Source organism: Phocoena phocoena, chromosome 1, assembly GCF_963924675.1.
Source record: "Phocoena phocoena chromosome 1, mPhoPho1.1, whole genome shotgun sequence".
In the NCBI taxonomy this organism is placed as follows: Eukaryota; Metazoa; Chordata; class Mammalia; order Artiodactyla; family Phocoenidae; genus Phocoena; species Phocoena phocoena.
The window spans coordinates 104459306-104485438 of record NC_089219.1 but is presented as its reverse complement, the minus strand read 5'-3'; the positions used below and the strand labels follow the sequence as shown (position 1 = coordinate 104485438).

General features: G+C 39.3%; 1 protein-coding gene across 1 annotated transcript in view; it reads right to left on the bottom strand.

The window, feature by feature from the left end:
- The window catches only part of WDR3 (WD repeat domain 3), a 33551-nt gene extending 9573 nt beyond the window's left edge, over positions 1 to 23978 (bottom strand). Inside the window, exons 1-20 of the mRNA XM_065886294.1 lie at positions 23808 to 23978; positions 22591 to 22800; positions 20158 to 20276; positions 18449 to 18527; positions 17177 to 17272; positions 15804 to 15917; positions 15547 to 15648; positions 14555 to 14652; positions 13523 to 13630; positions 12772 to 13002; positions 9941 to 10034; positions 7527 to 7628; positions 6190 to 6275; positions 5891 to 6026; positions 5114 to 5170; positions 3998 to 4098; positions 3659 to 3770; positions 3378 to 3512; positions 3039 to 3089; positions 2450 to 2515 (exon numbers count right to left, since the gene is read on the bottom strand). Of these exons, the coding sequence (XP_065742366.1) occupies positions 2450 to 2515; positions 3039 to 3089; positions 3378 to 3512; positions 3659 to 3770; positions 3998 to 4098; positions 5114 to 5170; positions 5891 to 6026; positions 6190 to 6275; positions 7527 to 7628; positions 9941 to 10034; positions 12772 to 13002; positions 13523 to 13630; positions 14555 to 14652; positions 15547 to 15648; positions 15804 to 15917; positions 17177 to 17272; positions 18449 to 18527; positions 20158 to 20276; positions 22591 to 22800; positions 23808 to 23978 (2268 nt within the window). The remainder of the gene's footprint in view (positions 1 to 2449; positions 2516 to 3038; positions 3090 to 3377; positions 3513 to 3658; positions 3771 to 3997; positions 4099 to 5113; positions 5171 to 5890; positions 6027 to 6189; positions 6276 to 7526; positions 7629 to 9940; positions 10035 to 12771; positions 13003 to 13522; positions 13631 to 14554; positions 14653 to 15546; positions 15649 to 15803; positions 15918 to 17176; positions 17273 to 18448; positions 18528 to 20157; positions 20277 to 22590; positions 22801 to 23807) is intronic.
- Between the last annotated feature and the right edge of the window lie 2155 nt (positions 23979 to 26133).

The window sequence follows — 26133 nt, the reverse complement described above, 5'->3', positions numbered from 1 at the left end:
ATGCTCTACAGCCTGCAAGCCACAACTACTGAGCCCACGTGCCACAACTACTGCAGCCTGCGCGCCTAGAGCCCGTGTACTGCAACAAAGAGTAGTCCCCACTCGCCACAACTAGAGAAAGCCCGCATGCAGCAATGAAGACCCAATGCAGGCAGAAATAAATAAATAAATTTACTTATTTTTTAAAAAAAGAAATGGAAAGATATCCCATGTTCTTGGACTGGAAGAATACTGTTAAAATGGGCATACTACCCAAGGCAATTTACAGATTTAATGTGATCCCTATCAAATTACCCATGACATTTTTCACAGAACTAGAACAAATAATCCTAAAATTTATATGGAACCATAAAAGACCCAGAATTGCCAAAGCAATCCTGAAGAAAACGAACAAAGCAGGAGGCATAACCCTCCCAGACTTCAGACAATACTACAAAGCTACAGTAATCAAAACAGCATGGTATTGGCACAAAAAGAGACATATGGATCAATGGAACAGAATAGAGAGCTCAGAAATAAACCCACACACCTACTGTCAAGTAACCTTCAACAAAGGAGGCAAGAACATACAATGGGAAAAAGACAGTCTCTTCAGCAAGTGGTGTTGGGAAAGCTGGACAGCTGCATGTAAATTGATGAAGTTAGAACACACCCTCTCACCATACACAGAAATAAACTCAAAATGGCTTAAAGACTTAAACATAAGGCATGACACCATAAAACTCCCAGAAGAGATTATAGACAAAACATTCTCTGACATAGATAGTACCAATATTTTCTTAGGTCAGTCTCCCAAGGCAATAGAAATAAAAACAAAAATAATTAAATGGGACATAATCAAACTTAAAAGTTTCTGCACAGCAAAGGAAACCATAAAAAAAATGAAAAAACAACCTACAGAATGGGAGAAAATATTTGTGAACGATGTGACTGACAAGGACTTAATTTCCAAAACATACAAACAGCTCATACAACGCTATAACAAAAAACCAAACAACCCAATTGAAAAATGGGCAGAAGACCTAAACAGACATTTCTCCAAAGAAATACAGATGGCCAGTAGGCACATTAAAAGATGCTCAACATTGCTAATTATTAGAGAAATACAAATCAAAACTACAATGAGGTACTACCTCACAGTGGTCAGAATGGCCACATTAAAAACTCTACAAATAACAAACGTTGGAGAGGATGTGAAGAAAAGGGAACCTTCTTACACTGTTGGTGGAAATGTAAGTTGGTACAGCCACTATGGAAAACAGTATGGAGGTTCCTCAAGAAACTAAAAATAGAATTACCATATGATCCATCAATCCCACTCCTGGGCATATATCCAGACAAAACTCTAATCCAAAAAGATACGTGCACCCTTATGTTCATAGCAGCACTATTCACAATAGCCAAGACATGGAAATAACCTAAATGTCCATCAACAGATGAATGGATAAAGAAGATGTGGTACACTAGAGGGGTGGGATAGGGAGGGTGGGAGGGAGACGCAAGAGGGAGGGGATATATGTATACATATAGCTGATTCACTTTGTTATACAGCAGAAACTAACACAACATTGTAAAGCAATTATACTCCAATAAAGATGTTTAAGAAAAAAAAGATGTGATACAAATGTACAATGGAATACTACTGAACCATAAAAAAGAACAAAATATGCCATTTGCAGCAACATGGATGCAACTAGAGATTATCATACTAAATGAACTAAGTCAGAAAGAGACACAAATACCATATGATATCACTTATATGTAGAATCTAAAACATGACACAAATGAACCCATCTACAAAACAGAGACAGACTCACGGACATAGAGAACAGACTTGTGGCTGCTTTGGGGGAGGGATGGAGTAGGAGGTTGGGGTTAGCAGATGTAAGCTATTATATATGGAATGGATAAACATCAAGGTCCTACTGTATAGCACAGGGAACTATATTCAGTATCCTATGATAAACCATAATGGAAAAGAATTTATAAGAATGTATATATAACTGAATTACTTTGCTGTACGGCAAAAATTAACACAACATTGTAAATCAACTACACTTCAATTTAAAAAAAAGAGTCTATAATCAAAAAGCAAACAAACAAACAAAAAAACCCTCACTTATTGCTCACCCCACCCCTGTGATTCACATTCAGTAGGTTTGGGCTAGGGCCTGGGAATTTTCTTTTCTAACAAGTTCTCAGGGGATGCTGATGCTTCTGGTCTGGGGGCTCCACTTTGAGAACTACTGCCATAAAGTAAAGGAATTCGAATAGGGGCTCTTAACACTTATTTGGTGATTTTAGGGTCAAATCTAGAAAAAGGGCAATTTCATGCTGTTTTTATTTCTTATAATTATTTCCTTTGTGTTTTTCTTTAGATTTTAATAAAATACTTTTTGGAAATAAAAAAAAATTAAAAATGAGATACTACATTCTAGTATCAACTTACTGCTTTGACCGTTTCAATAGTTTTCTTTCCAGTAAAGTAACTGTCACCTTGAGTCTCTCCCGGAACCTGCCAGGAACAGAGAGATCCTTTAACAATTTCATTGACAGGTGTTAAAGAGCCAATAAATTAATCTTACATCCAGAAAAGAACAGACATTACTATGTTACGATGACTGTTACATGGTGTTATCAGCTACCATTAACTGAGTACTTAGTGTCAGACACTACGTTAAATGTGTTATATGCATTATCGGAAGAATACCCTGCTCTACAACACGTTTAAAGACAACGCCCAATTTCTCAATTTTTTTCTGATTTTTGATTTACAGTGAAACAACTGCCTGAAGCCTCCTTTAAAAAAAAGCCAGAACGACAATCATTCAATACCAAATCTGGTCAATCATTTGTCCCATAAAATCAGGATATACAGCTGGATTAGGAAGGACTACACAGATTCCTTCCCGTATCAGCTGTGCATGACTCTGACATCTAGTCCCAATTCTAATCCCATTAGAAATTCTTGAAATTACAGCAAATTCCAATAAGATAATTACAGGACACAGTCTGAGGGTCCTGAAAGATTTACTTACTACTGGTTGGTCTTCTTTGGCCACACTCTCCTCATATTCTGCTTCCCTTTGCTGACAAGAGATAGATATGAATGAATTTCAAAGAAAAAACATGACCCCTATGTGAAGTGAAATGAGACAGTGAGAAGCTGCTTCTTTCACAATCCAACCCCCTTAATGGCATCTCTGTCTCCGCTTGGCTGCCGAAGTGGTGTCAGCAGTCTTGGAAACATCTTTTGGAGCTCAATGGACTTGCACTGACTGAGGTGTGACAGCACTAGACAGGAAACTCGAGCTGAGACAGCGCTGTCAGATACTGACACCCACCAGCACATTTGTAACCAAGGCTGAACACCTTACCATCTCCCTTTCTTCCTCAAGAATAAGAGGCTCCCTTGTTCTCTCCCAAAGTCTCAGAGATTTGTCATGGGACGATGATACAATATAGTCCCCACTGGGGCTTACAGCCAAGCACCATATTTCCTGGTGATGTCCCTGCGGAGAGAAAGGACAAAAAACAAAAATCCTGAGTAAGAATACCTTATTCATAGACCGCTAACTGCTTACATTAGTGGGAAATCAACACTTGATCTTAAAAGAAGTTCTTAAGTACTGAGCAAGCAAAGCAGGCAAGAGGTTACCTCCAAAGTTTGTATGTGTTCAAATTTGTCTGCATCCCACTGCTTAATCTTATGGTCTTTCCCAGCAGTGAAGAAGAGGTGAGACTTGGGAACAAACTTTAGGTACATCACACTGAAAAGTGAGAGAAGTACTCAAATGTCATCAAATTCCTCATCATTAAAAAGAGTCTTATACACATAAATAGCTTTTGAACAGCTAGTTCTAGAGTGTCTGACTATTTATATTTTAGAATTTTTAATTTCTGACTATCTGAGAACACTAAATAATAGACACAGATGCTCCTGGGAAATGATACCTACGGTGACTCAACGGGAGGTCTTTGAAAAGATGACACCTACCTGTCATCATGTGCAAACAGAGACTTGTGGCAGTCCCCAAAGTCCAGACCCCAGATCTTCACATTCCTGTCAGCAGAGCCAGTTGCTATCAGTGCTCCATCCTAGGAGGAAGAGAAGTAAAACATTACTTGATTATCTGAAACTCTAATTGGAGAAAAGCTAACCAGAACATGTATCCCATTTCTTTCAAAAACATTAATGCCAAAAAATTAATTTCATCTCTTTACCAAGAGCACCTACATCCTCTCTTTTACCTACAGATCTACTTATAAAGCTTGTAAGTAAGCAAGAACTCTGTGGCTTAGATGTTTTGGTCCTGCTACAGGACAGTGTTATGCCTTGATGGAGGTTATGTTTACTTTGTTCAACAGATAGAATAAAGAATCTCTAATCTCTGTCATAGAGTTTGGGGGGAGAGAAGAGGGAAAGAGAAGAATAAGGCTGGGAAAGAATCTACTATATAGAATGTTTAAGACCTAGCCCTTTTTATGCCATGTCTCCTATCACTGATTTTCTTACCTTTCCTGTTTTAGCACCTAGTTCAAATTGCTGTCAACGTAACAAGAAAACTGAAAATATTTTCTGACACCAATTTATTCTGTTAATGCACTGAGTGCAGACAAGCTAGAGCAGGGGCCAATTCCTTTTACACAGACTAGACATTGTTTTTAAGTATATATTGCCACTCCTAACCATAACTAGACATTACAAAAAATATGACTTTGGTCAAGAGACTAGAAGTATACATAACGCAAAATACCGTAAATATTGCAAAGTTCCATTTTCCTTACAAACATTATACTTCAGAACAAAGGGGGCTGCCTTTTTGAAAGTTCTTCATATTCTAGGGTGTTCTACCAATTATATTATTTTTATACAAGAAAATACTATTTGGGGAATCCAAAACAGGGAGTTGGTTATGAGGATTAATTCAGGTATCTGTGAAAATATTCTAAAAGCATTAAAGAAATATATATATCTAAGGTATGATTTTTTTAGGATAGTCAGTTATACAACAAACTGAAAAATACTAAGATGAAGCTATCAAGCCAAGAACTAAGATAGCATTTTAGAAAAGACAACTTGTTACTGAGACAGTATTTAAATTTTACTTACATAAGAGATGTCCATGCATATGACAGGCAGTTTGTGTCCATACAGTGAGAGAAAAAACTAAACATTTAAAAATAAAAAAAGAGTATAAATAACTCATGTCTATAAAACACAGGTATAATTTATTACCTGTAGACCTAAAATATAACTTTAAATACAATGCTAAGACTGTTCTGGATTGCTTTATGTCTGTAGTTTCAAAGAAGACAGTCAAACCACTGAAGGTGACTTGACTGTCACCGGCATACAACTCCTGCATGCACTTGCCAAGAATGCTGCAGTATAGTGGAGCCAGGGCTGCTGCAGAAGCCTATTCCCTCAGTCAGAATATGGAACAGAGACGTTCTCTGGATCTCTTAGCTGAAATCTCTGGAGCACTTGTTTCACAACAATATTTCCAGGCCCAATCCAGTCCCACTGAGACTCTGGGCATAGAGCCCAGTAATCTATATTTTTAAAAGCAACTCAAATGATCCTGACTTACAGCCAAGTGTGGAATCACTGCCTAAGACACCTAGCATCGCTCTTAAAACTACTGGCTACGACAGGATTTTCTGTCCACAGATTTTCTGAACATATGAAATACAACTTGCTTTAAACAAAATTTATGAACCAAAGGATTCTTTTAAAACCCTAGCCTTCCTAGTGTACTTGCAATGTTTTGATTCACAAATTTTTAGAAACATACTACTGCTGGGAACACTCAAGGACACTTCTTTATAGTCTCAACCCAAGGTCAGTCAGAAAGAAAGCAAATATCCATAGGCATAACCATTGTACCTTTAAAGTATCAACATAGAAAACTTTCACAGTACAGTCCAGCAAAGACACAGCCAACATCTTTTGATTGGGAGAGTAACTGACACACAGAACTTCTTCATCTAGTTGCAAGGTCCGGGTTTGCTTCACAGAAAGCCTAGCATTACAGAAAGCATCAAGAAAAATGAGTACGAAAGCACAAAAAAATTCCAAAAACCCTCTGGAGCTCAACAGAAATATCAATACATGTCGAAAACCCATTCAATGGTTCCCGATTTTCGCTCCCCCAAAATGGACACAAATAAAAAATGTCCACTCACCTCTTCTGGGTACTGTTTTCATCTTTCACCAACTCAAAATCCCAGAACTTGACAGATTTATCTGCACCACCTGTCACAAAGCCACGCTGAAAATCAAATGACATTTCCGTTAAAAAAAATCTTAGTATTGAAACTTTCATAAGACACCTCAAAATAGTATAAAAGACCATTTTTATTTAATGGCATGGGATAAGAATTAGGATATGTGGTTTTTCCTTAACTCCCTTCATTGCTCTTTATGGGATGCTACCACAGGTCCTACTGGAGAACTCCTAGCAGAGACTAATGTAGTCAGATGATAACTAGTGTAAAGTTCTAGTTATACTTTCATTCAGCATCAGGAAGAAAGACTCAATGAACACTGCAGGGTAAGGCAACAGTCAAAAGAATTTGCTATGAAGTATTCAATTGGTTTTATCACATTTTAGTATTAGTGTAAGCTATAAGGACTACAGAGTCAGAAAACTACATCTCAAATATCTATTCTGCTATTTCAGAGATTTGTAACATGGGAAAATAACCTTATAATGACCCTCAGTGTTGGTGCAGTTGTAAAGACTACCTAGTTTATAAAATCATTGTGAAAATAACAATAATGACATGATGGACGTGAAAACACTTTGGAAAAGAGAACACTCTACAAATGCTAGATGTTGCTACTATTTAAATTTTAAATGCTGTTTCATTTCTGACCCCAAATGGCATTACCCAGTCTAAATTCCAGGTTCCGTTTTTTTCCAAAAATATCTACTTTCAATGAATGAAGGTTTGTCACCATTGGGAGTATTCAAATAAATGGGCCACAATCCCTTAAGGTGTCAAATAATATCTCAAAATGTTCTGAGCAACAGCACCATTACTGGAATAAGTACGCAGTTCTCCAGGGTGACTCCTTTGAAGGGAAATACACTGTTATTGACTTGAAAAGGTTCACATATTTACTAAAAAATCACTAGATTTATATAGTCATAGATGTATGGACTAAAAGGGGAGCACAAAAGTCTACTCTATCCTCCACACTGTGTTGCCCCAGGAAGTATTTCCTCTTAAGAAGTATCACAAACCACTGGTACAAAGTCAGGAGGGTAAGCAATTTGATGTCATGGAGCTGATGATGAACAGCAGCTGAACAAGATTTCAAATCATAATGACAGCTATTCATATTATCAGGCACAAGATATGGCACCATATATAAAAGCTAGAGATTAGACAGAAGTGGGCTTTCTTTAAAGAAACCCTGAGACAAATCCCTGTTAGGCAGCAGCAGAACTTGATATAAGAAATGGGAAGTACAGCCAGAGTACTGAAGCCCAGATCTTAACATCTGGTTTAGTTACCTGATCTGGAGAGAGAGACAAGGACCATAAAGCTCCATCATGTGCATCTATTGTCTCCAGCAGATTTCCTGAGGCCAAGTCATAAAGCTGCAGCTTTCCTGTCTTTGGAAGACACAAAATGAACACACTACCTACACAGTTTCATAACCAAGCAGCAACAATGTAGCTAACTGCTCAGGAAACGGGCTTCCACGGTCCATGCTCTGTACTTCCTCTGTGAATAAATGTTGTTAAATCCCCTACGGATATGTTGGGTTAATCCTGGCAGGGTTGCTATACTGTACAAGTAAGGAACAGTACAACCTTGTAGTACAGGACTACTGTCACTTCCACTGGTTTCCTCAACTTCAAAAGGTAAATATCATGGCCACAGGCATTATCAGAATAAACATAAGAGCAAATGGGGAACTTAAAAAACCTTTAAAAAACTTAATCAGTCCTTTAAGTGGACTATCCTCTATGGTAGTTGGCTTAACCAACTCTCGATTTCCCCCTCTAGAATACACTGATAATGAGAAATACTGCCTACGATGCTAGGGAGGGCAATGAACTTGAAACAAACAACATCACAGTAGCTTAGAAAGCTATCAGCCACGCTTCCTGTTTAGACCATGTATATGCTGTGGTCATGGTGCCAGCACGGAACACACACAGTGGCAAAGCCTGCTCTATGACAAGCCTGTGCACATGTGGTGGAAAGAACGTAAGGGGAAGACTTGAATCCCAGGGCTGCTTCTCTCTAACTCTGACTGTGGGTAAATTCATCTCCATGAGCCCATTTTTCCATCTGAAAAATGGAGTTTATATCACCAACCCCTCTAAGCTGTTGTGGGGATTAAATGAGATCATGTATGTTAGCAGCATGGCACAGAGACTAGGCTAGGGATTCTGTCTGAGTCATACAAATAGTCTTTGAAGCAATGGGCAAAATGTTTTCCCAATAGCAGATAGCGAATGGACATTTGTTAAAAGAATGAATGAAAACTGAGGAAAACTTTTAACTGAAATTTAATGTTCTTTCACTGACACTGACCCTAAAATCTCTCCAGCTTATTTTACACTTTTTGCTGGACCAAAAATATCCATTATAACATAGGTTTTTCTAATAAAATAATCATGCACACATGGCATTAGTTTAGGGGGATAATAATGACAAATACTTGCAAAGCACTTTTCAAAATATTCCATAGACCTTATTCCACTTTATTTCCACTACCACCCCTGCTACTACCATTCGTGCTACTTCTGCTACTAGTTCTTATTTATTAGTTATTTGCTGGGAGCCAGTCTCTGTGCTAAGTGCTTTGCAGACTGTGAGGCAGGTTATTTACATCATTTTACATGAAAAAACTAAGGCTCACAGGGTTGAGTAACTTGCCCAAAAGGTCTTATAGCCAGTAAGTGGAAGAGCTAGGATTCAAACCTAGGCCCATCTGGCACAAAAGGCTCTGCCAAAAAACAAGTGTCACCATTCCATTGTGTAGATAATGAAACACACTAAGAGAAGTTATATGACTTTCTCCAAATTACCCATTTCGTAAGGGGAAGAACCTGAATCCAAATCCATGTCTGCTTATTCCCTCATGGTTATCTCCCAATCTGATTAGCAGCTCAGGACTTCATCAGTCAGGCTGTCTTTACCAAATGCTTCTATCTGCCACGCATGATGCTGGTACTTAATGTCTTTTATCATCAGTCTTCTCAAAACACAATTACACGTGTGCTCATAAAAAGATGCATGAAAAGCTGATCTCCAAAATGTTAGTGACAGTTATCTCAAGGTCATGATTTTAATTTTCTTCGTAATTTGACATAAGATTTGGTTTAAAAAAAAAACACAAAGAAAACAAAACTTAAAAATAAAAACCTCGCGCTTCCCTGGTGGTGCAGTGGTTGCAAGAATCCACCTGCCAATGCAGGGGACAAGGGTTCGATCCCTGGTCCGGGAAGATCCCACATGCCACGGAGCAACTAAGCCCATGCGCCACAACTACTGAGCCTGCCCTCTAGACCCCGCAAACCACAACTACTTAGCCTGCGCTCAGGAGCCCGTGAGCCACAACTACTGAGCCTGCGCTCAGGAGCCTGTGAGCCACAACTACTGAAGCCCGTGTATCTAGAGCCCGAGAGAAGCCACTGCAATGAGAAACCCACGCACCGTGACGATGATTGGTCCCTGTTCGCGCCGCAACTAGAGAAAGCCTGTGCGCAGCAACGAAAACCCAATGCAGCCCAAAATAAATAAATTAAATAAAAATAAAAACCTCAAAAAAAAAGGCAATGAACTAACACCCTCTCATACTATCTGGCCCTAATACATTTCCCATATGCTAAAATAGGAAGCATATTTCTCAAACAACTTTAAGAATACGGAGTAGAAAAAGTCCCCCAAATCCATGGAAAAGCCTGTTTACCTTTGTTCCTATGACCACCTGCCGATCACCAGGTACAAAGAATGAGCAAAGTGCATATTCGCAGGTCATCGTGCGAATACACTGCAGTGTAGACCTGTGAGAAAGAAGGAATCAAGAACTTGTATGTTACGAGAAGCTGCTTCTCCATCTGAGAGGTCAGCATGTACATTTCATACAAACTTAGCCACACAGAATGATCAATATGAGAAAGGATAAAGTCTGAATAACCCTGGCTTATTACAGTGAAGGGAGAAATTAGTAAGCGGCACCTAACTTTGTTTTCTTTCATGGCGGCTCCCAATCCTAAGGAACGGATTCTACGAAAGAGCTGAGAAAAGCATCTGCTGGGCTCCACAGACTGCCACTACAAAGAAGTGAGGCCAGAGGACTGCAAGTCGAATTAGCATACTGTATCCTTACAAGTTCATTTTACTGGACCATAAGCATTCATCCGTGCAACAAACAGATATCAAATGCCCACTTCCTTCAACATTTACTGAATGCCAGGTACCGTTCTAGGTGCTGGAGATATAACAATGAATTAAACAGAAGAGGCCCCAAATCTCATAAAGCTTAACATCCTCTGGAAATGAGACAAATTGGTGTATCAGGTGCTAGCAGGTGCTATGGAGAAACACAGTACCTGGGGGAAGGGGACCAAGAGTACAAGGGTGGGAAGGGGATAGCAGGATGGCCATGTGATGAGAAGAGAGGGAGAAAGTCTTAGCCAAAAGGGGAATATGGTTCCACGCAGAAAGGGAGCACAACAGCCATGACACGGGCACACGCCTGTCACCTGTAAGGGATAACGAAAAGGCCAGGGTGGCTCCACTGGAGAAGGGGAGAGTGGTAAGAGACAATGTCTGTAAGGACTGTGGCTTGTAGTTAGTCCTTGTGAGATGGACCTCCTGGAAGTGATATAACTTCCATTATAAAAAGATTACACTGGCCGCTGTGTTGAGTATAGACCACAGAGGGGCAAGTAAGGAAGCATGGAAGACTGGTCAGAAAGCTATTACAATCCAGGTAAGAGATGTTGGTGGTTTGAACCAGGTCATGGCAGCGCAGGTGATGAGATGTGGTTGAATTCCAGGTGAGTTTTTTTTTTTAATTTATTTTTGGCTGCACTGGGTCTTCATTGCTGCGTCTTAGCTTTCTCTAGTAGTGGTGAGCATGGGCTACTCTTCATTGCGGTGTGCGGGCTTCTCATTGCGGTGGCTCCTCGTTGCAGAGCATGGGCTCTAGGCAGGTGGGCTTCAGTAGTTGCAGCATGTGGGCTCAGGAGTTGCAGCGCACAGGCTCTAGAGTGCGCAGGCTTCAGCAGTTGTGGCACGCGAGCTCAGTAGTTGCGGCTCGCAGGCTCTAGAGCGCAGGCTCAGTAGTTGTGGCACACGGACTTAGTTGCCCCATGGCCTGTGGGATCTTCCCGGACCAGGGATCGAACCCATGTCCTCTGCATTGGCAGGTGTATTCTTAACCACTGGACCACCAGGGAAGTTTTGAAGGTAGAGCTGATAGGATTTGCTAATGCACTGGACATGAGAGAATCAAGAATGGCTACAAGGATTTGGGCTAGAAAAACCACAGGAAGTAATTATTTACTAATATGGGGAAGTCTGTAGGAACAGAGGGTGGGGAGACTATTGAAGAAATGAAGATCACAAGTATGGTTTGGACATATAAAAATCTGAGATGCCTAATTAGACATCCAAGGGTGATACAAACAAAAGCTTTGGACATATGAGTCTGAAGTTCAGGGAGAGGCTATGGCTAGAGATAGAAGTTTAAGTGTCATCAGCTTACAGAAAGCCACCTGACTAGAGATCACAGAAAGTGAGTGTAGACAGAGAAAAGTTTCAAAGACTCTGCCCTGAAGTATTCCAACAGTTAGAAGTCAGCAAAATAAAAAGGGTCTAGCCAAGACTGAGAAAAAAAAACAGCCAGCAGAGAAAGAGGAAATAATGAAATTCAAACTGTTTCAAAGAGGAGAAAAGTTATCAATTCAAAGACAGTGTCAAACGAAGCTTATTGGTCACTGGATTTTGAAACATGAACACCACTGATGAGATGACAAGAGCTGTTTTGGTGAAAGAGTGGGGATAAAGGCCTGATGGAGAAAAGGAGTCAGAGGATGGGGGGAGATAATTGGACAGAGAGATAAGGATGAAACAGGATTACTTCCTTCAAGATGGGAGATATCACAGTGTATCTGTATGCTGATGCGAACAACCCAACAGAGAGGGAAGATTAATGATGCAAGAGAGGGAGGAAAATTGCTAGAAGGAGAAATATAGCTTGTGATTACCTTTTGGTTTGGAGCACCAACAGTCATAGGAAGAAAGATTATGTGGATACAGGTGCAGCTAAGGTGGGAACGTATGAACATTTTCTAGATGATTCCATTTCTTCAGTGAACTAGGAGGAAAGGTCATCAGCTTAAAGGGGCTACAGGTGTGAGGTGTGAGGAGCGGTAAGAACATGTGAAATAGTCATCTAGGAAAGTGAGGAATGAGAAATCATGGTAAAATTACTGTAAAGCACTAAGAGCCTATTTGAATTTAGAGTAGGAAGTATGCTTGTGTTTTTCTCTAGCCAAGTACAGCAATAAGCTTCAGACATGGAATAAACTTACATTTTTCATACCAAATCTAAAAAGGCAATTTTTCCTACTCTAAACTTCACAGGCCTACAGTCAAAATGCACTGAAGATACATTTTGAGGGAACTGTATTTAGGGCCCTAAGAATAACTAACCATCAAGAGTATTAAAAACCAACTCAAAGGGAAGAAAACACTATTGGATAAAGCTATAGAAAGCATCATTTCACAAACCTGTTCCATATCTTAACGGAATCAGCTGCTGCTGAAAGGACAGCGATATTGTCTGAGCTGAATGCCAAAGTCCGCACATCACTGCGATGACCCCCGATGGTAATTCTGTTTGTCCTGACAGTCTGAGGAGCTGACATGGATGGATTCAGTGAATATAATTCCACCAAGTTGTTTTGCAGAAGGAAGACAGCCTTTAACTCTCCTTGAGGAGTATGAATCAAGTCAAAGGATCTGCATGGAAAATATTCATAAATGCTCCAGCAACCATCTTAGCTCACAAGGTTAATTTTTTTCTAGGAGAAAAGCTTTGCAATGCCCTCCATCTATACAAAGTTTGAACAAGTATAAAGGATTTTACAGATAAGAGTGCTCTGACTATTGGACAGTCGTCTAGTATAGGCTTTTAAGTCCAAGAAACCTGAGCTCAGATATTGGCTCTGACTTGTTGCTGTGCATGCATTCTTTTTTATAAGTGACTGCAAATCCTTTTGGAATGTGGGGTATACATTTTTCTTTTTAACTGGCAGCAAAGAACTGTAAGTAAAAAGCTAAAAAGCTATCATAAGGAAACAAATATGAGATGATGAGTAAGTGGGCCCATGGTGAGAGGCAGGAGCTGAGGCCACGATCACCATCTCCAGATACGTAATTTGCAGGGACTGCTTACAAATGGTGGGAAAAGCCGATACAATTTTGTAGCAACACTTCAGATACTTCTCTCAGATACCTCAGCTACTACATTTTCACTCACTTGATTTTGGCAGAAGTTTTGATATTAGTCACCCGTTGGATTTCATCTTGCAGAGTCATTTCAACATTGACTTCAAGGTCTTCCTCCTCCTCTTTGCAAGAATTTAATCTAGAGGAGAAAAAAAAAAAGACTATCATGCTATCACTTTTCTAGAAGAAGCTTTGCTATTACTTGAGTCAAGCTCTGGTCTGAGACCAACAACCTTTATTGAACCCGGAAGAGTCACTTAACCACACGGATTACCATGAGAATTAAACAATGTAGTGTACGTAAAAATGCTTTGTGAACCACAATGCAATTAATGTGAAGTGTTATTCCATCCTATGGGTACCCTCAATAAACGGATTCTGAATGCAAAAGCCCATAAAATTTCTGGGGACAAGTCTTTGTAGTTCAAACTATCCCACTGAAGTAAACTTCTCTAACTTCAGGACTTTTTAGAAAATCCATTACTCTGCACTTATAACCCAACCAAGCCAAAAAAAAACCAGAGGTCTCAAAAGATTTGCTTTGGCAAATAAAAAATTTTAAAAACTGGTGACTTTTTATTTCTTTGAGACTTGATAAATTTCAACCACTGAGAAACTGATTTCTATGGCTATAATGACCTATTTATTGTAAGGTTATACCGCCCCCAAACTCCAATTATGTAACTGTCCAACCAGTCTTCCTTCTCACAGTCCCAAAGGTCAGCACTATGCAACCCGGATTCCTTCTGTATAGGCTGTTGTCACTGAAGACACACTGCTAGCCTCTCAGAATTAAATCATTTAGAAGCCATGTTTGAATATCTGTACTGCCTTTCTCGTTCTGTGTGGCTCTGAGTGCAAGACCTAGGAATATGATAGTTATGAAGCTGTATTTAGAAATTAAAAACTTGGCTTACCAGCACTCCATAAAATCTTCCCTAGCATTTAATGGTAATTGAAAACAGAGTAAATACTCCTTTAAAGAAGCCATAGTTTTTCCTTCAGTACTATGTGGCCCACCCACGATACTTGTTGACTAGTAGTAAATATTAAGAAAACACACTTTGCTTTCTTTTTAGCTTTCTTCATCTTCTTGTCTATTTTCTTCTGAATTTCCTCCTTGGAAAGGATACGAAACACTTCTAGCACAGAATCAGTCCCCTAGAAAGGCAAAAGGTTGATGTGAGTCCAGGAGAGGCAATTTGTAATTTAGCTTTTTCTCTGTAAGAACATTTCTCTTTCTTCCCTTACTAGTTGTATTACTATGGACAACTTAATCTCATTGGGATTGCTGTCTCATCTGTAAAGTGGGAATTCACCACTTTCTACAATGTTACTCTGAGACTAAATAAGAAGTTAATGCTTTTTACAGAGTGAAATCAGAAAGAGAAAAACAAATACCATATGCTAACACATATATATGAAATCTTAAAAAAAAAAAATTCGTTCTGAAAAACCTAGGGGCAGGACAGGAATAAAGACGCAGACATAGAGAATGGACTTGAGGACATGGGGAGGGGACAGGGTAAGCTGGGACAAAGTGAGAGAGTGGCATGGACATATATACACTACCAAATGTAAAACAGACAGCTAGTGGGAAGCAGCCACATAGCACAGGGAGATCGGCTCGGTGCTTTGTTTCCACCTAGAGGGATGGGATAGGGAGGGTGGGAGGGAGACGCAAGAGGGAGGAGATATGGGGATATATGTATACGCATAGCTGATTCACTTTGTTATACAGCAGCAACTAACAGAACAATGTAAAGCAATTATACTCCAATAAAGATGTTAAAAAAAACAGAAAAAAGAAGTTAATGCTTATAAATTGTTTAGAAAGGCAGGGATTTAATAAATGTTTGCTAATAATAAGAAGAATAAGAGCAATTACTGTTGTCGGGCTAACAGAAGTTAGGGAATATAGGTCCACACAATACCATATAAGGAAATCTTAACAGGACCAAAGAAAAATTCACCTCCACACTGAATACGAAAGAAGAACAAGTCTCTAAAGGAAGAGCCAAGTCCTTGTTATTTTCTCCTAAGCCTGGTACTCACATGGCAAGCAAGAATCCTGCCTGTCCTGTCGACTGCAAGGTTCACAACTCTGTCCCTTCCTTCCCGCATTATGGAACCAGCTTTTCTACATGTAAGGATGCGCTGCAGAGGAAGCAAGAGAAAAGATGAAGGTTAATAGTTCTGTTGACCCCTGAAAAGACACGATCCCAAGAAATGCAGGTGACAAAGATCTTCCCTAAAATGAATACTTTCCCACCACTCAACTCAACTGAAGGTAAGAAACAAAAATGAATTACATCCTCAGGAGCTTCATCCATCTCAAGGGTACCATCCTCTGCTTCATGTGTGTCCTGTATTCCAGGGGAAGACCCTTTGACTTTCTTGGGCTCTGGTTCTTCTGGGTCTCCAATCTGTTTTATAAAAATGGGAAAATAAAAGCTGAAATAGGGCTTGCCAGGTGGCTCAGTGGTTAAGAATCCGCCTGCTAATGCAGGGGACATGGGTTCGAGCCCTGGTCCAGAGAGATCCCACATGCCGCAGAGCAACTAAGCCCATGCGCCACAACTACTGAGCCTGCGCTCTAGAGCCCGCGAGCCACAACTACTGAAGCCCGCGTGCCTAGAGCCCGTGCTCCTCAACAAGAGAAGCCACCACAATGAGAAGCTTGAGCACTGCAATGAAGAGTAGCCCCTGCTGGCCGCAACTAGAGAAAGCCCATGTGTAGCAATGAAGACCCAACGCAGCCAAAAATAAATAAACACGTTTATTTTTTAAAAAAAAAAAAGCTGAAATAATTTGTTCCAGGAGGTGATTTTCCCCCCTAATGACTTAGAAACCTGTCCTTAGAGCCACTGATAACTTCCATTTAGTGATCTCTCTGATCAAACCTCTTCAACGACAGCACATTCATCAGAATGTGTTAAAAACTGACCACATCAAGAACACAAACAAAACATTATTCATTATACCAGCTCCAATAACTTTCCACAGTCTAAGGACTATTGTTTCATAACAAGGTGAAAAAATGATGACCTCATTAATTTTAAAACCTTCTTAGGTGAAAGATCTACCATATTCTAGAGGGAAAGATTCATGTTGGCATTACGAATTGAAAGACATTGCAAGAGAGGTTACATTTTCTCCTTAAATAAAAAAAAAGATAAACCCTAGCCTACTAATGAAGAACCCATCAAAATGGCTACTGGACCCAACACCACACACCTAACTCCAGCTAAACCCTAAGGTCTATAACACCTTTCATCCACGCAAAATCTTTGATGATCTGAGAAAATGTGACAGATCTTCTCAGAATATACATATTTACATAAACATACACAAATTTCACATAGATTTTTGTTTGAGGGAAGAGGGTCACAGATATTCGGAAGTCCATCCGTGGACACCCAAAGGTCAAGGAATATCAAGCTAAGAGCCCTACAGACTAAAACATTAACATTACCAAGAGCTGTCAGCCTAAAGCTATCCTTCTTCCAAGTGCAAATCAGGGCAATGGACCATAGAATGAAGAAAAAAAATGTTTAGAAATCGCAGTAAGAGAGAATTCCAATACTATGTGAAGTACTCAAAAATTACATCTGATTCTAAATTCAATAAGTCTATGAAATTGCTAAAACATGACACTGCCCATGATTAGAAAAAAAGCAATTACCTCTCGCAGGTAAGCTATGTCCCAAGCCCTCAGCTCACTGTCAGAAGCCCCAGTGATGAGTCGCTTTTCTTCTGACACCAGAACCAACCCCCACACCTACAGGGTATAAAAATATTCAAATAATATGGTTATTAAGGGACTCCAGGATGCATGACATCACATTCCAAAAGTCTAAGTACACTGTAGTGAAATCTCTTTGGCACTGCAAAGTCTAATATTAAGACAACCCTTTCAAAATACACTACAAGAAAGCTCACTTTGAGAAAGAAAATGATCTGTGGTGGAAGTGTTGTTTATGGGGTAACTAGCAGTTTCTCTGTAATTTCCTATCCTTAAATTTAGATAATGGCTGTTCAGAATAAATCCTAACTAGAAGCCACTCAAAATAATGATTTCAAGCGTGGCACTTCTTTGATTTCAGCAGTGCCTTGCAAATGAAAGGTGCTCCATTAACGTCTATCAGAGCACAATTTTTAGCCTCAAACATCCATGAACTAAACAATGAAAACAACAATACTGTTGCAAATCAAGAAAGAATCTGCTTTTCCTCCTCATTAATTCTAGGGTGTGTATATTCCTCATATATTCTAGGGCATATATATACAAAAATATATATAATTGAGTTATAATTAACATATAACATTAAACTAGTTTAAGGCATACAACACAGTGATTCAATATTTTTATACATCATGAAATGATCACCAAAATAAGACCAGTTACCATCCATTGCCATACAAAGTCGTTAAAATATTATACTGACTATATACCCTATGTGTAGATTCCATCCCATGGCTTACATATTTTATAGGTAGAAGTTTGTACCCCTTACTCACCTTCACCTATGCCTGGTATGAACAAAGCACAAAGGAGGATGCAAAGATGTAAAATATTCCCTGATCTCTACTGAACAGATCTATGTTCAATAATTATTATAATGGCTACAATTTGCTATTTACATGTCACTGGGCCAGGCATTGTACACATTAAACTTCCCTACGACCATAAAGGTGGATACTTATCATTTAAAAGTGATGAAACCCATATTCATGGGTTAAGAACTTATCCGGGGCCAATTTCTACTGAATGCCAGAGCAGCTGCATCTGCTCTGACGGTTGGCACTTTGTCCACCACTCCAACTTCTCTCTCTAAAGACAGTACATGTTGATTACTGTTAGTAAAAACAAAGAGTCATGAAAGGGCCAGGGAAGAAACCATCTTTTCCTTTCTGCCTTGCTATTCATTCCCTGGGCCCATGACTCTACATATACCTCAGTTCGGTGGCCAACCATTGTTTTGAAGCAGTGCTGGGTATCAAGGTCCCACCATTTCACCATGGTATCTTTCCCACTAGAAGAAGAAATAGGAAAAAAATCTTATTAGGAAGAATCACTGAACTAACAGGAAAATCAAGGACTTATTTGTTGCCTTAAAAAGACAATACACAGCAATGATGTCTAATGCTACTATTTACCTGACCTTTCTTTTAAAAAGTAAAGAATCCTAACTCTTTATATGTCTATTCTCAGGTAGAAAAATAAAATGTTCCATCTGTAAGCACAAAAATAACCTTGAATTCAGAATGCTACAGAACACAGAACTTGACCAGCTGACCACCATTTCCATCGCCACAGCATCAACATTCCTTCATTCTAACACACAAACATCTTAGACCTCTCCTGCTCCCTTGTCTCCTATGTCCAGCTAGTCTCTAGGTCCTGAAAACGCCTCCTCTGGGAAGTCTCCAAGTCTCGATTCCTTCCAATCCATTTCTGTACACAAACCTGAAGTTAGGTCCTACTGCCCGAATTATTTTAATAAGTTATCTGGTCTCTGTCTATTCTGTTCCCTCACCACATCCAATACATTACTGTCAGATAATCTTAATCTTCTAAATTTGCACTAACTCAAGGTTCTCTATGGATTCAAAATCAAGCTCTTCAGCACCATTCCCAAAACCTCCCATTAACTGGCACTTAATCTCCCTGCCAATGGGCTCTACTATTCCTGCCTCAAATGCCTGTTCCCTGCTTCTTCACCAATATGAATCTAATATAATCCTGCTTCAAGACAAAACTGGAAAAAAACAAAAACCCAATTTACAAAGTCTTTCCTATATAATCCCACCTCACGGTGTTATTTCCTTTCCCTTACATTCCCTAAGCTATAAGGTGTATGTATATTCTAGTAGAGCAGTAGAGTCATTGCCTCACAGAATGTGTTATCTGAACAAGACACACTAACGTCCCTGCATCCTATCCCACAGGAACAAATCCACCACTGGTACAGCATTTCGTGCTGCTCCTCTACACTGCCTTCTGGTTCTTCTATGGTTCTAATTACTATGGTTCTTCTAATTACTGCCTGGCAAAACTTAAGATCCCAAACTTTCCTGGGTGGTCATTCCTTAGGAATGATAACTATTATATTAGGTTGAGCGATATGAAATTGCTGATATATGAAATTGCTGATATCTGACCTATCATTTTTAACCCACACAAATGGAAATTTCAAATGGTTCAACCTATGAGATGTTCAGAAGGGCTAAGTATGGAGTATGTCTCTTCTCAAGCGGCAGGCTAAGACAAACATTTGGTATTCGCATTTGCCCACTGCTCCATGTTCGGCTTTTCTGACTTTCTAGGGATCCAGAAAGTAGACAGCTCATCCTATACAAGGTCTGTTGAAGAGTTAAGGAACTATGGAAAAGCTGGTATGAGGGGAAAATAATGACAAATCAGAAAAGGGAATTAAAAAATGCTATAAATAACTCTGGACAGCATCTATGACACCGTTTGGGAAGGGAGGGGAGGGGAAGGGAGGGGGAGAGAGAGGAAAAGCAGCGAGAAGAGGAAACTAGCACATGAGCTTGAATATAGTGCGGAGATACGAGTAAGGAATGAAACAAATTCCCTCTTTGAAAACCTCTCCAGTGAATTCACCTAGAGAAAAATGGAAACGAAGCTTATTATTTCTTTACCTAGTAACTAGCAGATTCTTGTCTCGTAGAAACAATGCTTGTGTAACAGCGTCCTTGTGCCCCTTTAGACGGTAGAGGCCACTCTCATTGATCACATCCCACACAATAGTATCTGTGTCCTAAAGGAATCAAACACAGAAGAATTTTCTTTACCACATAAGGCCTAACTTGACAAACAATATTTTTATTACAAAGTTGATATGTAGTCCTTATAGAAAATTTGGAAATCATACAGAAAAGCACAGAGGAACCAAACACCAGTTGATTTCACCATCCAGATATAACCACCACAGGTATTTTGTTGTATACTATTCTAGTCTTTATGTATACATACATGTTGTTAACTGAGATCATGCTATTCCTATCACTGTATAACTCTCCTCCTTTTTCTCATTTAATATACTTCCACGTCTTTCCACACTGTTCTCATTTTTAATGGTCACATAATAACCAACCTTAAGGATATACCATAATTTACTTTAAATTTTTTCTATTTCAGCCATTTAGGCAGTTTCCAATTTTCTGCTATCATAGATATGTGGAAATGAACATTCTTGTACCTCTATCTTTGTACATATCTCAGATCAGAATAAAAACTAAAAAGGGAAATTATTGGGTTAAAAGGTATTTCTATCTTAAGTCTGCAATTCAGGGTGATCTCCAGAAAGGCTGCACCAATCTAAAGGTCCACCAAGGATATGTATGACAACACCAGTTTTCCCATCCCTTCACCTCTGGATATTATCAGTTGCTCAAAAAACAGTGCCAATTTCAAAAGTTGAAAGGCTGTCTCAATGTTTATTTGATTTGCATTTCTGAATACCAATGAGAAATTCTGTACATGCTCTATGGTGATTACTGGCCGTTCTGCACCTCCTTTGAACTGCCAAGTCATGTCTTTCATCTTCTTTTGGGTCTTATTTTTCACTTGTTTGTTGGTTATTAAGACATATTAATCCTTCCCTTTTATAGTGGAACTATTAAATACTTTCCCCTTTTTCATTGTCCTTTAACTTTATTTTTTCCAGTTTTATTGAAAAAATAATTGATGTACATCATTGTATAAGTTTAAGGCATACAGCATGACAGTTTAATTTACATATATTGTGAAATGATTACCATAATAGGTTCAGCTAACACCCATCTCCTCATATAGATATAATAAAAAGAAAAAAAGGAAAAATAATTTCTCCTTGGGATGAGAACTCTTAGGATTTACTCTTGACAACTTCTTTAGTGTTTAAATGCACAAATGTTTTAAATATTCAAATATCAAGCATTCAAATTTATCAGTCTTTTCCTTTATAATTTCTTTCCTTGCTGATATGCTTGAAGTCTTTTTCCACCTTGATATCAAATAAATATTTATTTATATATCTTCTAGTTTACTTAAAATATCATGGTTTAATATTTAAGTCTTTAATCTGTGACTCTTTGGTACACAGCATGAGGTAAAGTTTTAACTTTAAATTTGCCCCCAAATAGTTAGCCAACTGTTTAAGTCCTGTTTCATAAGAAATCCATCATTTTTCTACTCATCAAAAATGTCATCTTTAAAATATACTAATTAGGTATATCAAGTGGATTTGTTTCTTGGATTCCCATTTGGTTACAGTAATCTATCTGACTATTTTGTATTAATGCCAGGTTAATATAACACATTATAAGTTATGACTTCATAATGCATTTTAATATCTGAAACTTCTTAAATCTAACCCTGAAAAAAGAAATCTGAAACCCTTTTATTTTTTCCCAAAATTCTGCTATTTATTATTCATTTGTTTTTTCAATATGTGCTTTTAAATCATTTGGTCATATTCTAAAAAAACAACAAAAAGACCTTTGGGATATTTAAATTGCTTTATCTGTATAAACTAATTAGAACATACGAGCATCTTTTCAATACTTTGTCTTGCCATTCAAGAACATGGTTTGTGTCTCTATTCACTCAAGTCTTCTGTTACATTCCTTAGTAAAGTTTCACAGTATTTTTGTGTCCATTACTTAACATACTTTTGTAAATGGAATCATTTACATTCTATTTTCTGATGACTGAGATATAGGAAAGCTACCGATTTTACCAAAACAAATGGCCAAGAATCATCATTTTGACTCCCCTTTTCCAATTTGTTTTGTTCCCCCCAACTTGTGTACTGTTTTGGGTAGCATATCCACAATGATGTTACATAGTAACTATCATGGGCATCCTCATCTTGTTCCTGTATTTAATAGTCTTTTATCAGTGAATCTGACAGGAATCAAAATGAACCACCCAATTCATATCCATCCTTCTCACTCTATTCTACCATCTATACTATTTTGTACACCGAGTGCCCACTGTTTGACACAACAATGTTTGTGAATCACCTGCTTCAGCAGTAGCCTTACACTCCTTTCTAGATTAAAGTCCAGGCACCTAATTCAAGGTCTCACCTTGGACCCAGATGCCAGCCTGCCTCCTAGCTGATCATACTTCAAGGAAGTGATTGCTGCTTTGTGTCCATTGAAGGTCACGTTTCCTTCCCCACTCAGGAGACTGAAGATTCGGATAGACCCATCCTCATAACCAACAGCTAAGTGCAGCCCATCTGGGGAGGGGCACAAGAAAGTGACTTCGTGTTTAAGCCCCTGAAGGATGAGAATCTGAAATAATAAGAATTAAAAACAATGTAGAGGAGTTAAGCATGTCATCAAGGAAAAAGTGTGGGAATAATCAGGCACAGTAAAATTAAGAGCATCAATAATTCCAAATCACTCTTATGAATAATAATGAGTCTCTGGACTCTATCTCAAGTTCTTTAATATAGAAATTATTATTTGTACAGGGTAATGAAACATTCAAGAAAAGGTAAAGCTATACTATACTATTTCTCCAAAGCTCTACATTAGCATAATATATGCCAAAATTTCCCAAGCAATGGAATAAACTACTAAGTCCTTATTCTATGTCAACACCAAATGATTTTCCATAAAGGGTTATAAACGCATCCTTGATTTAACTGAGCCCCATCCCAGAAACCAACCTGCATGGCACTGGAGTGCTACAGTGATATATCCCCAAGGGACTCTGGGGGACACTAAGTATCAAAGTATTAACCTCTTGGAGGTCACAAAGTGAGTGGACAAGATCAAAATGCCTGTATTTTGTTCGGCAGAAGTGGTAGGCTTGGGAATTCAGAGTCATACAAAATATCAAAGGCTAGTTTAACAACCGTTGGGCCTCATCTGCATAAGTAAGAGAAAGATTCAGTCAACATAGCAATATTCCTTTTAAATGCTTAATTTCTATAACTAGTTGTGAGGGCAAGTAGAAGAACTTGAAAAATGGAGAACTGGTAAAGTAGAGAAAAACAAACATGTTGGGAATAATGATTACAAATAATTACCTGTAAATATCACTACAAATAAATACCCAAGAGGTAAGCTCTTTCGGCTGTGGTTTTCAGAATACAGTATAGAAGAGCACAATAGAATGTGATACTTGGCTATCTGGACCCAAAGGAAAAAAAAAATTTCTAGAGGCACACACATTAAAAAAAAAAAATCTGTGCGTGACAAAGTCTGTGCATGACAAAGCAGAGCTCTCCCACTTCTGCCTCCACCCTTAAATACCCATAAATCAATATCAACCTAGGTGATTTCTCGCATACCTTCTCTCCTTTCCTTAAGTCCCAGATGAAGACATGTTCACAGGCTGGTACTGCCACGTAGCGTCCTTTTTCACCACGAAGTGTCACAAAGACAATATTACCCTTCTGGCTGCCAATAAGGCCAAAGACTGCACTGGCAACATAGCGTAGGTACTGCCTGGTGAGCCCCATGTTCTAACATCTGATACCACAAGTGAGGCAGCTGCACCTGCAAACAAAGAAAACTGAGTTCTTGGGTTCTGCTAGGCTGGCAAACACCGACTGCATATCATGTAGTTAAAAGTACATGACCTGTGGTTGCTTAACCTTCATTTACTTTGAATATATTACTGACATAAAATACCCAGACATCTCCATTTTTTATTCACTGCTGACTCAATGTGTAATCTCTCACTCCTCAAGTTTCGGATTGGTCACACTGTCATGGCCACCTCACAAATTCTGACATGTAGTCCCAATGCAGCTTAACAATTTGCTTCTGCCCATTCAACTACCATCAAAGTTTTTACACGGAGACGGACAGCCTGAGACTGAAAATATTTATTGGTGAGCATTTATTGTAAACCTACTAATAATGAGACAGGCGCTGATCTAGACGCTAGAGATACGGTGTTGAGTAAAACAACATCCCTGATCTTGTGGCACTTACCTTCGAGCACAGTGGCTCTCAAACTCCAGAATGTATCTAAATCACCCAAGGAACTATGAAAACAAATTTCTGGGAACCACCTACACCGCACATCCCCAGGGCCTATTTCTGATTCAGTAGGTCTGGGGTGGGACCCAAGATTTTTCATTTCTAACAAGTTCTCAAGTGATGCTGCCGCTGCGGTTCCCCGCTTTGAGAACTACTGTAACTAATACGTGCAGGTATGCCCTGGATTTCCAAAGCAGGGCAGCCACCTGCCCTTGGCGCACTGTTTTTCAAAGTTGCCATAGTTTTTATGTAACCGAGCAGGACACTACAGGGCCTTCCCAGGTCAGGCACCACCGCCGCCCCCCACCCCTCGCCCCCCGCCCCCGCCGCACCATGTCCTCCACCTGCCTCCCGTTAGTAGAAAACCTTTAGCCTCCTAAGCCTTTCCTGAGTTCCAAAGAGCAAATGTAATCAGAGAAGTGAGAAAATGCAGAAACAAAGGAATCAAGCAAGACAAAAAAAAATAGTTTTAACCATTAAACAAAATCAAGGATCTTTAGGTTCCTCCTCAAGGGCTATGGAGATAATATTCTGAACCATATCCTTAAGCTGTTTTGCAGATACTGAAACCCCAACCAGGTGGAAGAAGTTAACCGAATGCTGACCACCAGCACGTAGACTCCAGGCCAGTTGGAACTGGGTTGATGGTGTTGACTCCCAATTACCTCACCACCAACCAATCAGAAGAATGCCCACCAGCTGATCACATGCCCCACCCCCTCTCCCTCACCTTGACTTGAAAAACCTTTCCCTGAAAGCCAGTGCCGGGGAGGGGTGTCTTCTGAGCACTAGCTGCACTTTCCTTCACCACAACCCGGTGTCAGTAGACTGGCTTGATTGCCCACAGTGGGGCGGACCCAGCTTTGGTTTTAACAACTGCACTAAATCAAATTCACTGAAAACACTTGGTTACCATAAGAGACAACTGGTGAAGGAGATAAATTAAGCTTGTCTGTTCTTAATATGGAAACGCGAAAGGTATTCCCCCAAACACCGATGCAGCTTAAAAGACACAAGAATACTAAACAGAAGTTACAGCCTTCTTCTGGAGCTGTTGTTGTTTGTTGCTGTTGTTGGTTCAGTTTGTTTGGTTTAACGCTACAGGGTCTCTTTCTATTACAACCTGATGTTTTAGTCTACTTTAACAGGAAAATATTCAATGCCTGTACTAATATTTTCTTTTAATGACCACTTACAGGCCTCATTTTTCTTCTCCTAGGAACCAACATAAAGCCAGTTAAAAATGAAGGGAAGATAATATTAACATGGCAAAAACGCTCTTCACCTGGGCCATTTGATCAATTCTTTACCAATTCATCTTACTCCTCTGGCCCCAGCCCCTTAACTGTAATTGTTGTTCATGGTAGTCTTCCACCATCTACCACAGTATTTTCCTTGGAGACTTCATACAGCATGCCTAGGCCCAGGGACGCACCACATCCCTACTTCCAGTCCGGCCTACATACCTGAATACTAACTATACAGCTCCAAGAGTTTATTAGACATCCCCATCCGAACACCTTGCAGTATCACATTTAACGTGTATAAAACCAAGCCTACCTTGCTTCCTGAACCCTACTCACTTTTTTCTGAGTCTCCAAGCCATTCAGGCTCAAAACCTTGTAGTAA